Source organism: Macaca nemestrina, chromosome 2 (assembly GCF_043159975.1).
Source record: "Macaca nemestrina isolate mMacNem1 chromosome 2, mMacNem.hap1, whole genome shotgun sequence".
Classification (NCBI taxonomy): domain Eukaryota; kingdom Metazoa; phylum Chordata; class Mammalia; order Primates; family Cercopithecidae; genus Macaca; species Macaca nemestrina.
The window spans coordinates 14583702-14598620 of NC_092126.1; the positions used below are offsets into that span (position 1 = coordinate 14583702).

At 39.1% G+C, this 14919-nt stretch overlaps 1 protein-coding gene across 50 annotated transcripts in view; it reads left to right on the forward strand.

Annotated features, from left to right (window-relative positions):
- LOC105470926 (cytoplasmic linker associated protein 2) overlaps window positions 1-7511 on the forward strand; it is a 220733-nt gene extending 213222 nt beyond the window's left edge. For all 50 annotated transcript variants that reach the window (XM_071090719.1, XM_071090725.1, XM_071090727.1 and 47 more), the window contains 2 exons: window positions 2454-2570; window positions 5773-7511. In XM_071090719.1, coding sequence (XP_070946820.1) covers window positions 2454-2570; window positions 5773-5859 — 204 coding nt within the window. In that variant the 3' untranslated portion in view covers window positions 5860-7511. The remainder of the gene's footprint in view (window positions 1-2453; window positions 2571-5772) is intronic.
- The last annotated feature ends 7408 nt before the right edge of the window (window positions 7512-14919 follow it).

Sequence of the window (14919 nt, forward strand, 5' to 3'; positions counted from 1 at the left end):
AAAGTAGCCAGGTGTGGTGGCGGGTGCCTGTAGTCGCAGCTATGTGGCAGACAGAGGCAGGAGAATTACTTGAACCCTGGAGGTGGAGGTTGCAGTAAGCTGAGATCGCATAATGCACTCCAGCCTAGGCAACAGAGCAAGACTCCATCTCAAGAAGAAAAAAAGGGAAAAAGATAAAGTTAACACAAAATTGTCATATAACCCACCAATTCTCTTCCCAGGTGTATACCCAAAAGAAGTCAAAGCAAATATTTAAATAGTTGTACATGTGAATGTTCATAGCAGCACTATTCACAGTAGCCAAAAAGTAAGAACAACCCAAATATCCATTAACTAATAAATGGATAAACAACATGATATATCATACAATGGAATATTATCCAATCATAAATATTACATTCCTGTTCCACTCCTTGCCCATAATACCTCATTCTGCCATGTGATTCCCTCACTGTTCTGGGAAGGGACAGTGTGTTTCTTTTTGGACACTGAACATTATCTACCTGGCCTGTTCTTGTCATATACCAGGCACTTAAATATTTAAACACTGAATGCCATACTGTTTGCCATGTTATTTGTAATAGGAAAAATTTAGCAGGAAGGAGGTTATTGGGGAGGAAGATTTAAACTTAAAATACTCTAGAATGATTAAATTAGGAAGCATACTAAATGAATGCCTCATATCATTATTATAAAGACCATATAGAAAAATTACATTATAATAACAGTTATATTAAAATGATGAGGGGAAATAAAATTAACATAGTTTGATTGCATGACTTAGGAATAATATACTTCTTTTAGCTAGGTATCTATTGATATGTTAATGCTTCTGCAGTTGCTTTAGAAAGATAAAATGATTAGGATTTTAGTGGAGATGAACTCTATTTTTCCTCTGAGTAAAATGTGCATATTCATTCAGATAATTGATTCAAAAATACTTCATGGATAAGATTGCTGTAGACTATTGAAATAAAGTAGGCTGGGCACAGTGGCTCATGCCTGTAATTCCAGCACTTTGGGAAGCCAAGGCAGGTGGATCACAAGGTCAGGAGATCAAGACCATCCTGGCTAACACGGTGAAACCCCATCTCTACTAAAAATATAAAAAATTAGCTGGGCATGGTGGTGAGCACCTATAGTCCCAGCTACTCGGGAGGCTGAGGCAGGAGAATGGCGTGAACCCAGGAGGCAGAGCTTGCAGTGAGCCGAGATGGCACCACTGCACTCCAGCCTGGCAGACGGTGAGACTGTCTCAAAAAAAAAAAAAAAGAAATTAAGTAGTGTGATCAAAAGCATAAGTAGGGGAGATGGACAGAGAAAGGGAAGATGTTGGTCAAAAGGTACAAAGTTTCAGTTAAAGAGTATTAGGTTCCAGCTATCTATTGCACAGCACAGTAACTAGTTAACAATGTATATTTCAAAATAGCAATTATAAAAGAAAATGGATTTTAAATGTTACCATGAAGAAATGATAAGTATCTGAGGTGATGGATATGTTAATAAGCCTGATTTAGTCATTCCACAGTGTACATGTATTGAAACATCACATTATATCCCATAAATGTATACAATTATTATTTGTCAATTAGAAATAAGATACTTTTGGCCGGGCGTGGTGGCTCAAGCCTGTAATCCCAGCACTTTGGGAGGCCGAGACGGGCAGATCACGAGGTCAGGAGATCGAGACCATCCTGGCTAACACAGTGAAACCCTGTCTCTACTAAAAAATACAAAAAACTAGCCGGGTGAGTTGGCAGGCACCTGTAGTCCCAGCTACTCGGGAGGCCGAGGCAGGAGAATGGCGTAAACCCAGGAGGCGGAGCTTGTAGTGAGCTGAGATCCGGCCACTGCACTCCAGCCCGGGTGACAGAGCGAGACTCCATCTCAAAAAAAAAAAAAAAAAAAAAAAAAAACAGAAATAAGATACTTTTTTAAATAAAATGAGGTTATCAAAGGCACAATAAAAGCATAGGGGAATAGTTTACATAGACTGGATTATTAGAGAAAGTAATTGCAGGGATGATACAGATGTAAAACTTAATTAGGCCTAGATTATAGGACTACCTTGAGCTACCAAACCAACGAGTTTAGGTTTTATTGGATAGTGAGGAGTGCTGACTGCCTTAAAACCTAATGCTTTAGAAAAGTTAGTCTGGAGACTTTTTCGGGGTGAAATGTCAAGGGAGCAGCCTCAGAGTCAGAGAAGTACAGCTTTCCAGACTAAGTAAGAAACTGATAGAGAGGGCTAACAGAGTGAGGGCGCAGCAGGGGAAGTGAAGGGAGAGAAGGGCATTGTCTATGCTTGAAAAGGTTAAAAAGTTAACTTCAATCTGCACTTTTCTCTCCTCAGTATGCTGGAGAGTTTATCTTTCAGTTGCATCTTCTGTCCCTGTTAAAAAGGTAGTTTTCTCAGATCCCCAGGAGTACTAACAGTGGACTTCTCTCCATAGGGTTATGATAATTCGGAGAGCAGTGTTCGGAAAGCTTGTGTCTTCTGCCTGGTGGCTGTTCATGCAGTAATTGGTGATGAACTAAAACCACATCTCAGTCAACTTACTGGCAGTAAAGTAAGTAGTGCTGCTGTGTTTTAAAGATGGTGGCCATAGTGCATCCTTCAAAATTTAGTTATATGTCTGTAACGGTAAGCTTTTTATTTGGCATTTAATAAGTCAGACTTTGAGCATCCAACTTGCCCTTATTATATCTATTTTGTATTTTATCTTTTTCTACTCTAACACTTGTTAGATGTTCAGTCAGGTGAAGTCAGCAGCTTGTTGGGATGGTTGGTAGGTTTCTGTGAGAGAAAATGCCTTCAGCTTCTAGTTATTTTTAATAGTCAGCTGACTTCTTACAAAATCCCAGACCCAAATCTTTACCCCTAAGCACTGTTTTATTAAGAATAAATAGACTGTTATGGTTATATATTCATGGATTACTGTATATCTCGCAAAATATAGAATACTTGCACATTTTTAAATTTTTCCCTTAAGAACTATAATAATCAAATTATCCTTCTCTATTATCCAAATTAATGTGCAACTTTAACTTAGTATGTTAAAAGTTTTCTGATTCATTGTTCAGGCTTAAAAAATGAGTAAGTCTTGCCTTCCTCATTTGATTGCTGCTACCAGAACTTTGAAATTTTCTCTACTAAGGTGGCCAAGGTGGTTCATACCCGTAATCCCATCACTTTGGGAGACCGAGGGGAATATCACTTGAGACCAGGAATTTGAGACCAGCCTGGGCAACAAATTGAGAAGACCCTCTCTCTAACAATAAAAATAATAATAATTGTTTTGAATTAGAAGTTTGTTCTCAAGGGTGAAGATAACTTACGATTGTTGAATCATGGCTTACGAACCATTTAGCAGAAAGCACTCACCGTCACTTAAAGAATTTCTCAAACCCTAAGGATTGTCTTATTGTGGTCAAATTTATTTTTTAATAGCAAAAAAGCAAAATATACATATAATGGAAAATGAGCCTAGATACATTAAGTATCTATATAAGTTATAGATAAACAATAATTCTTAACTCTGGGTTACAAACCACTTTGAGACTTAGGTAAAATCTCATCTCAGAAAAATGCATTCAGATAAAACCATGAGACAAAGTTTTAAAAAAAATAGAAAAGTGGCCGGGCGCAGTGGCTCAAGCCTGTAATCCCAGCACTTTGGGAGGCCGAGGCGGGCGGATCACAAGGTCAGGAGATCCAGACCACGGTGAAACCCCGTCTCTACTAAAAATACAAAAAATTAGCCGGGCGCGGTGGCGGGCGCCTGTAGTCCCAGCTACTCAGGAGGCTGAGGCAGGAGAATGGCGGGAACCCGGGAGGCGGAGCTTGCAGTGAGCCGAGATCGCGCCACTGCACTCCAGCCTGGGCAACAGCGTGAGACTCCATCTCAAAAAAAAAAAAAAAAAAAAAAATAGAAAAGTGCATAATGGAAACAATTACGTGTCGTTTCAGAGGGTTCTGTGATCCCCTGAATCCCATAGCTACCAGGTTAAAAACTCTTGGATCAATGAGTTAATGTTTAAAAAGCAAATCTTCTAAAACAATTAAAATTCAGCACTTTTATCAGAACAGTAGGTAGCCAGTAATAATGTTACATATGAAGACAGTAGGTAGGTGGAAAAAATATTTTGAAATAACATTAGATGAAACAAGTAGGCCAGATGTGGCTCCCACAGCACTTGGGAGGCCAAAGTGGGAGGATCACTTGACCTCAGGAGTTCGAGACCATCCTGGTCAACATAGGAAGACCCTGTCTACAAAAAAAAAAAAAAAAAAGTTAGCCAAGCACAGTTGCACGTGCCTGTGGTCCCAGCTACTTGGGAGGCTGAGGTAAGAGGATTGCCTGAGCCCAGGAGGTTGAGGCTGCAGCAAGCTGTGATCACACCACTGCACTCCAGCCTAGGCAACAGAGCAAGACCCTGTCTCAAAAAAAAAAGTAGAACACAGAATTGTATGTGTATTGATTACAAACTTCATAAAATCATGATCTCATACAAAAACTGCAAAAAGACACAGAGATACTAAAAACATTCTTGGTAGAATAGCAGTGGCTTCATGGTCTAATATCTTAGGTCCTGTAACCCAAATACCTGAATTCCTGTTTTTGCCTACTTCTTACTCACCCCTGTGACCTTAGTCTGTAACTTAACCATTCTATATTGTGATTTCCTCATCTATAAAATATGAAGATAAAGAGATAATGTAAAACATATTATGTAACACCTAGCGCTCAATTGTTTGTTACTGCTTTAATGGTGACTTCTGAGTTTCCTTTAATGTTATAGTAGTCTGTTTTCATGCTGCTATAAAGAACTGCCCTAGGCCAGGTGCGATGGCTCATGCCTATAATCCCAGCACTTGGAGATGCCGAGGTAGGTGGATCACAAGGTCAGGAGATCAAGACCGTCCTGGCTAACACGGTGAAACCCCGTCTCTACTAAAAATAGAAAAAAATTAGCCGGGCATGGTGATGGGTGCCTGTAGTCCCAGCTACTTGGGAGGCTGAGGCAGGAGAATGGTGTGAACCCGGGAGGCGGAGCTTGCAGTGAACTGAGATTGCGCCACTGCACTCCAGCCTGGGTGACAGAGTGAGACTCCGTCTCAAAAAAAAAAAAAGAACTGCCCTAGACGGGGTAATTTATAAAGAGGTTTAATTGACTCACAGTTCCTCATGGCTGGAGAGGCGTCAGGAAACTTACAATCATGGCAGAAGGGTAAGCAAACATGTCCTTCTTCACATGATAGCAGGAAGGAGAAGAATGAGAGAGCTGCAGAGCGAAGCAGGGAAAAGCCCCTCACAAAACCATCAGATTTCATGAGAATTCACGATCACGAGAGCAGCACAGGGGAACCGCCCCCATGATTCAGTCACCGCCCACAAAGTCCCTCCCCCAACACATGGGGATTACAATTCAGGTTACAATTCAAGATCAGATTTGAGTGGGAACACAGAGCCAAACCATATCAAAAGTTTTATATGTGATCCCTACAATATATTTTGAAAAGACATAAAATACTCGTCATGAACAACTTTCAAGACTTAAAAACTTTTTTGATATTTTATATATTTTTTTCAGATGTGCTAGCCAAAAAAACAATTTGTTATTCTTAATTATCAACAATAGCTTGGACATTATAATAACCCCCAGCCTAAAATCTATCAGAGCTCACATATATGTATGTAATATTTTAATGAGTATCTTATAATTTGGAGCAGCTTGCTCAAATGACATTTATTTGGCTTGAATCTGCAGATGAAGCTACTGAATCTTTACATCAAACGTGCACAAACAGGCTCTGGAGGAGCTGATCCCACTACTGATGTTTCTGGACAAAGTTAGTGAAGCTCATCACAGCGAACCAGGTCTCTCAAAAGAAAGGACAGATAGACCACCCTCATCAATGAAAGGAAATTCTCAAACACATCTTTTGGAACTTACTATTGTTTCCCAGTTTTAGTTTTTTGTTTCGTTTCGTTTTGTATTTTCTGTAACAGAGGACTATCCTCAGTCTGCATGTAACTTTTATGATAGTTATTCCAAATTCAAGAAGAAGCAGTATTAACATCAAATGATCGATACAAAGTAATTTTTAATCTAATTCATCATTTCACATGTTTGTACTTTGTCTTCCCATTAACCTTTGCCAGTGTTATGATTGTATAAATTTTTTTAAATGCTGGTTAAACAGGAATGCTTAAAGCTTTAAAAGTTTAACAGTCTAAAACATTTTTGCTTTTATTCAACTGCAGAATAATATTTTTATTGCTACTTTGAGTTTTGTTCCGTATCATGTCCTATGCTAGAAATATTTAAATGATGTGAAACAAAGCAGGACTAATTTGAACTACCGCTGGACTCTGTTTGTGTGATGGTGATACATGTCATTAGTTGCAACTTCTTTGGGGTGATCTATAGTTTGAAAACTAAAACCTCAAAGACAGATGTTACAGAATCAGCCAGTTCTATAAAACTGATATCGTCTGTTGGTTATTGATCTTGCCATCTTTATTTAAAACCATGTCCCTTCTATGATCCCTTAAGAAAGCTGCACCAAATCATCTGCCTGTGTTTTCTTGATGCTTACTGAAATAGAAGGTTTTATTGCAGGGTTTTTTTTTTTTTTTTTTTTTTTGGTTTGTTTATATCTTTGTTGTGAATGATGCTTTTTTTGTATTTATTAATATCAAATTCACTTATGAATAAACTTGATAATGGAAACAGACAAAAAAATCAAGTGCGTGTGTGTCCTTGACCGTCTTCTGTTTCTCATGTAATAAACAAACTAATTATCGAGACATGGGAGTGACCAGCACCTTTTATTTAAATGGTGGAACCTGGTTTCCTTTTACCGTGAAATTGTCTTACTTGAAAATACTGATCCTGATGAGAGAGAAGATGGTGCCAAGGCTATCTTTGTATAACGGGCTCAAATTCTCTACCTCTTCAGGGCTAATACTTTTAACTGAGCTGCTGCCTATAGTGTCTTTTGGAAAACTACTTAAAGGGTGATTTTCTGTTACTTCTTAACAAATTTTTTTAATCACCTCTTGCTACACCCATTCTTTTCATGTGCAGCTGACTTTCAAAAATTACCAATTTTGGTGAAAGGCCAAATTAGATAATTTGGAACCAGGATACTAATGATTTCTCATCTTGACTTTTTTTTTAATCCTAATATAAAGTGAATTTGATTGAAAAGGCAAATAGCTATTAGGGAAGCAATTTGCTATTGTTACAGAGTTATCTGTACTTTGTTTAATTGAAAAAAATGTAGAAATGTATGTAAAGAATTTAAGACAGGAGTACTGAATGGATGATTTGTCATAGGCTTTCCCCTTCCTTTGTTTCTGTTCTAGCAGCAGGAAAAGTTTCTCTATATCCTCTCCCTCTACCTGTAACAATTTTGTTTTCTACTGTTAATTACATTGTGTATTTATAGTTCTATGCTTACTGTTGTGCATATACTGGCAATAAAACTGTACATAACATTACTTGAAAAAGTTAATGTATATCAGTTTTTCTGTCTCACTGTGTAAGAAGTCACTCAGTTTTAACTTTAGAAGGTCTTGTATCAGTGGTGGTCTCTCGAATTTTCTAAGTTGATCTGAGGAGAAAAGATTTTTCAGGTGTAGCAACTACAATCAATGGTATATAGCTACATACGCATGTATAACAACTTATCTGTAAGAAGAAAATGCATTTTAAACATTGAGCTCTTCTCAGTAGCATTTTATAACCTTTGGATATGTTTGTAATAATTTCAAATCAAAATATTGGTCTAATTTTGACCTCTGGTTTAAGATACTGCTTTAACTACTGTTGACAACTAAGTAGAGTGACTTAAGCTGAATAGTAACTAACTGGAAAATTAGATCAAGCACCTGGCATCTAATGGTAGACAGGCACTCAAGAAATGAGTTAACTACACAACGGAAAAGTATGGTTTAATGTGTCCAAATGAAAGCTAATACATATAAACAAGAAAAAATTGTGTTTACAATTCTATAATCTCAGTTGATAAGACTGTAAGAAAGTTATTGATTATTTAAATCACTGTATACAATACACCCTTAATTTGTTCATTCCAGAAACATATTTAGATGTCAGCTACTTAAAAATGGTCACGAAAAGCTACTGTTTAGATTTTTCCTCCTGCTATTCTCTCCCAAATTAATTATTAGTGTTGTTCATTTACTGCACTGCTGAGAACTAATTAAAATTATATATTCCAGATTGTAAAACATGTTTATTTCTTCTGGGTTTCAAAATCTAATACACTTCTGACATTTTCAAGTAACATGTGGTTTGAACCTGAGGCTTCAATTTTGCAGTTAATCTGCTGTGTTCCTTCATATTTTATTCTTACCAAACTTTAAGGCAAAATTACTTTTATTATCAAGTTATGCCTTATAGTAAAAGACTGGAATCTTACTGATAACATCATTGATAAGGCCAGGTCTATTTGTTAATTCAAATGTAGTTTATAATTGCTCAATTAGAATAGCATTTACAGTAAATAGAAATGATAATTAGCATATTACTCCATAATACATAAGGATTTTTAAACCTAATTTTTTATATCTTTGCTTCTGGTATTAGTTCATTTTATTGCAATTAGTAGTTTTGCAGCTGTATAAAAGGCTTGGAATTCCATTGTATAAAAAAAAAAAAAAAAGGCTGTGCATGGTGGCTTACTCCTGTAATCCCAGCACTTTGGGAGGCCGAGGTGGGCGGATCATGAGGTTAGGAGATCGAGACCATCCTGGCTAACACGGTGAAAACCCGTCTCTACTAAAAATACAAAAAATTAGCTGGGCGTGGTGACGGGCGCCTGAGTCTCCCAGCTACTCGGGAGGCTGAGGCAGGAGAATGGCTTGAACCCGGGACGCAGACCTTGCAGTGAGCCGAGATCATGCCACTGTACTCCAGCCTGGGGGACAGAGCAAGACTCCATCTCAAAAAAAAAAAAAGTTAAATTATCCATCTTTATCGTAGGATATTTGGAAAATAATGAAAAACTGAAGAAAAAAATACTTTTAATATCACCACTAAAGATAATCTGTATTGCTTGCTATTTTTTACAATACTAAGATAATGAGTTTGGTGCAATACTGAAAACTGTAAGGAAACACTAAATTTTGTTCACTGGAAGAGTGACAGGGCTAGAATAACGTTTTGAAAACTTTTGTTCTATGCATGTATTTAACAATACTTTTGGGGGTTTTGTGGTGGCGGGGAGGGTGGTTTTTTGAGATGGAGTCTAGCTGTGTCTCCAGGCAGGGTGGAGTGCAGTGATGTAATCTCAGCTCACTGCAACCTCCGCCTCCCAGGTTCAAGCGATTCTCCTGCGTCAGCCTCCCGAGTAGCTGGGATTACAGGCGCCTGCCACCATGCCTGGCTAATTTTTGTATTTTTAGTAGAGACGGAATCTCACCATGTTGGCCAGGCTGGTCTTGAAATCCTGACCTCAAATGATTCGCCCACCTTGGCCTCCCAAAGTGCTGGGATTACAGGCATGAGCCACCATGCCCGGCCCTTAACAATACTTTTGAATATATTCTTTCTTCTAAAAGGTAGCTTCTGATGGAGCAAAGTGTTCCATTCCATGTGTGCAGCATAATCCTTGGGTTGTTGATATTGACTGATTTTTTGGTTTTTTGTTTTTTTTTTGAGACAGTCTCGCTCTGGTTGCCCAGGCGGGATCTCGGCTCACTGCAAGCTCCGCCTCCCGGGTTCAAGCCATTCTCCTGCCTCAGCCTCCTGAGTAGCTGGGACTACAGGTGCCCGCCACCACACCCAGCTAATTTTTTTGTATTTTTAGTAGAGGCAGGGTTTCATTGTGTTAGCCAGGATGGTCTTGATCTTCTGACCTCGTGATCCACCCGCCTTGACCTCCCAAAGTGCTGGGATTACAGGCGTGACCCACCACACCCAGCCCCACTGAATATTCTTATAACAAATAGCTACATCTTTGACAAATCTACAATTATTTCATAGTAGGCAATTTTATACATGACTTTAATATGAAATTGCTAAGTATAGAAAGTCATTGTTTATTTGAAAATACACTAGTTGCTTAAATAGCAGTGTTTAAACTATTATTACAATGGTAATCCACAGTAGAACAGGGAAACAAGATTTTTTTACTTTATACGGACCAGATTTTCAGTATTCAAATTTACCTGCATTCATTCACGCAACAGATATCTGAGTACCTCCCTTCAAGGACACAGTAAAGCACATAACTATAATACCGTGTGGTTAGTGCTACAATAGAAACGCTAAAATGATAGGAGCTGGGGCCGGGGAGTTGCAAATAAGGTGTAATCATCAGACGCTTCCTAGAAAAAGAGGTGATGCTTAAACCTAGTCTAAAGGCAGAATGTGTCTGAGATACATTGGGGGTTATAGAGTGAGCAGAGAAGAGAAGCAAAAGTAGAAAGGCAGCGATGTATAAAATGGCAAGAACCATTAGGGCATGTCACTGGAACTTTATAAACCACAGTTTATTTTCATAAATTTAAAAAATCTCCCTCCCCTCTCCTTTAAAAATATCTTCAGCAAAAACAGCCATGAGTGGTGGCACATACCTGTGGTCCCAGATACTCAGAAGGCGGAGTCAAGAGGATCACTTGAGCCCTGGAGTTTGAAGCCAGCCTGGGCAACATAGTGAGACCCCATCTCTAAAATACAAAAGAAAAAAAAAATCTGTGCATCCTTGCAAGCAAGCAAACTTGGATATAGATTTTCTTTTAGTGGTTACTATTTCAAAAGTTCTTCTTAAAGTTATACTGTTGAATTTCCTTTTTCAAACTGAACATAGCACTTTGTGTCTCCCCAACTGGCCACTGTCACACAACTTGGTTTGACTAGAACATGAGATAGTGGGGAGCGGCCCAAGATGGACTAACAGATATTCTAAGATATATATTCTATGATATAGTCTGTCAGCTAAGGAGTCCCCCTGAAGACTTCAGCAGAATAATGCAATTAGAATTAACATCTCAAACACTTCAATTTTACATCATCTGAAAACCAGAAGTGAGATGGTTTAGGCTCCAGTTTTTTACATATTGGCCTCTGCTACGAACCTGGTTCTGATGTCCTTCATTCACTTATTAAATATTTGAGCACCTACCTGCTGTGCATCTGACACCCCTACAGTCTGCGTGCTATAAATATGTAGTTGTGGATCTGGTGATAGGAGAAATGTGTTAATGTGTCCTCAGAAATTAGAGTTGTATGCTAGGGGCTGGCCTGTTACTCAGGGTAGGAAAGCGCCCAGGGATGCTGCTTTTTGCAAACCATGCTGACCAGCATGCTTTGTGCAGCTCTGGTCTCCCCATATTCATTCAATGTTAATGTCAGACTCGTAGGGCTGTATTTTTCCCCTTAAGAAAGTGTAAATCTGTTATTTATTGGAAGTGAATGCAAAAAGAGATTGCCTGACAGTTTTGCTAGTTTTAGTCTAAAGCCACATTTACAATAATTTTCATCAAAGTTTAGGTCAGAGTAGAGATGTAAAATCAAAGTTAGATTTTATCAATAAAGCAAAAAAATGGGCTTTTTCTTCTCCATCTTCCCAAAGCAGTGGTTCTCAACTGCCGGTAACTTTTGCCTGCTGGAAGACATTTGGCAGTATCTGGAGACATTTTTGATTGTCTCAATTTGGATGTGGAGGTACTATTACCATCTAGTGGGTACAGGCCAAGGAAGGTGCCAAACCTACAATACACAGGACAGCCCTCCACAGCAAAAAATTATCTGACCTCAAATGTCAACAATGCACAAGTTGAGAAACCTCACCCTAAAGCAAAGGAATTCCCATAGATAGGTCCTAAGATAGCCCTGGTTAAAAGCACTGAATCAGTTTTTATTTCTTACTTTGTCTAGAGATATGTTCTCACTTTGTCACATAGGCTGGAGTGCAGTGGCACAATCAGTTCACTGTAACCTAAACTCCTGGGTTCAAGCAGTCCTCCCACCTCAGCCTCCTGAGTAGCTAGGACTATGGGCACACACCACCATGTCCAGCTAATTTTTGTTTTGAATGTTTATTTTTTGTAGAGATGGCATATCACTGTTTCCCAGGCTGGTCTTGAACTCCTGGCTTCAAGCAATCATCTGTTCTCTGCCTCCCAAAGTGCGGGATTACAGGTATGAGCTGTCACACCTGGCCTGAATCAGTTCTTTACACTGATAAATAGAAAGGTGAACAATTTAGAGATCGCTTCTAGCTGATTGATTTTAGGATAAATTCTCTCATTTTTAATACATGATGAACTCACATGTCAAATATTCAACACAAATCATTGATCCTTAACCCAGCCCAAACTGTCACTGCTAATTGTCTATAGCTTATTCGATTTTGAAGTTTCTGTTTAATGCGAGGCTAGTCCCTCAAATTTTGGTCTCATAAAAGTGATTTTTATTTCAAAAAACTGATATTTGGCCCCATAGGTGAGAATTTCCTTACAGTGAGGTTTACTCCAGGCACGTCAGCAGCGGTGAATGACTTTGGGGTTGGCTGGGCAGTATTAAACATTAGATTGTCATTCATATATTGTATGCTTATGCTTATATGAAGTACCTAGAGTAGTCAAAGTCATAAAAACAGAAAAGAAAATGGTGGCCTATGGCCATACCACCCTGAACAGGCCCGATCCCATCAGATCTCAGAAGCTAGGCAGGTTTGGGCCTGTTTAGTACTTGGATGTGAGAAAATAGGATGGTGGTTGCCAGGGGCTGGGGGCAGGGGGAAAGGAGAAGGTATTTAGTAGGCACAGGGTTTCTGTTTGGGATGATAAGAGGTCTGGAGATGGATAGCAATAATGGTCGCACAACATTGTGCATGCGCTTAATACCACTGAACCAAACACTTAACAATGATTAAGATGATAAATTTTGTTATGTGTATTTCTCCACAGTTAAAAACAATAAAATAACTTGATAGTCATTAAAGTAAGTTCAAAGCCAGGTACAGTGGCTCACACCTGTAATCACACCACTTTGGGAGGCCAAGGTGGAAGGATAGCTTGAGGTCAGGAGTTTGAGACCAGCCTGGCCAACATGGTGAAACCCTGTCTGTACTAAAAATAAAACACAAAAATTCGCCAGGCATGGTGGCGCAGGCCTGTAATCCCAGCCACTCTGGAGGCTAGAGTACAAGAATGACTTGAGCCCCTGGAGGCAGAGGCTGCAGTGAGCCAAGATCGTGCTACTGCACTCCAGCCTGGACGACACAGTAAGACTCGACACAGTAAGACTTGATCTCAAAAAAAATAAAAAATAAACAATAACCGCACCTGTAGTCCCAGCTACTTGGGAGGCTGAGGAAGTAGGATCACTTGAGCCCAGGAGTTTGAAGCTGCAGTTAGCAAAGATTGAGCCACTGCACTTCTGGTGACAGCAAGACCCTGTCTAAAAAAACAAAATTTTTAAAAAATCTTAAATGAGGTCAAAATATGAAAGTGATTAGAACCCTGTTTACTACGTAACCTTACTATGAATGATTATATGTAAGGATGTTGAGACAGAATATATAGAATATCTACATAAATGATTTTATATGCATATGAACACAGTAGGCAAATTGAAGCAACTTTTTAAAAAAGCAGCTGTGTTGAGAGTGTTTGCCCGCAGGAATCGTGAGATTTCTGTCTATGATTCCTCTCTCACTTTCTCTCTGCTTACCTTGTTCCTAATGTCAATTTCACTGATTCTGACTTTGTCACTGAGGTCTTTGTTTTTCTAAATTTGGCACATATAATCAGACCCATTTTGTCTAAACCGTACCTCCTTTAAGGTTCGTACCATAGGCAGATCTACCACCTCCCTCTCATTATCACCCTTGCATTCTGCTGTTGCATCTAGTACTTAGCATCTGGCCCACAAGTTTCCCTGTCTCCCCAAGGGAGGTAGAGCAGAGTGATTAAGAGAATGAGTTATGTATTGGAACTACTCAAGTAGAAATCACTATTTCCACCACTTGGACAAGTTTACTTAACCTCTGAAAACATTTGAGTTTTTCATCTACAGAACTGCAAAAACAATACCACTTATCATATAAGATTGGTCGTGATGACTGAAATAATGTCTCTCTCTTGAGCATAGCCTTGTATCCGCAAGTGATGGCCTTGAGGACTATAGTCTTAATGGATAGTGGTAGCTGTCCAACTGACATCCCTGACGGCTGCTGCCTTCCTTCAAGCTCAGTTATTTCCCTAGCCCTGGCCCTGAACTGTATAAACCCAGCATTTAATTTGCCAATTGCAGGCTTTAATTTTTTAATTGTGATAAAAAAATACATAACATTAAATTTGTCATCTTAACCATTTTTAAGTGTAAAGTTCAAGTGTTAAGTATATTTACATTGTTGTGCAACAGATCTCTAGAACTTTTTTATCTTAGAATACACTTATATAAAACACTGATTTGGCTGGGTGTGGTGGTTCATGCCTGTAATCCCAGCACTTTGGGACACCGGAGCAGGCCGATCACGAGGTCAGGAGTTCAAGACCAGCCTGACCAACGTGGTGAAACCCCGTCTCTACTAAAAATACAAAAATTAGCTGGGCATGGTGGCACATGCCTGTAATCCCAGCTACTCAGGAGGCTGAGGCAGGAGAATCGCTTGAATCTGGGAGGCAGAGTTTACAGTGAGCCAAGATCATGCCACTGCACTGCGACCTGGGCGACAAAGCAAGACTCCGTCTCCAAAAAGAAAAGCACTGATTCCTCTTTCCTACTTCCCTCAGTCCTTGGCAACTACTTTTCAACTTTGTTTCCATGATTTTTGACTACTTTAGATACTACATAAAAGTGGAATCATATAGTATTTGTCCTTTTGGGACTGGCTTATTTCACCTAACCATAATTTCTTCAAAGGTTCATTCATAT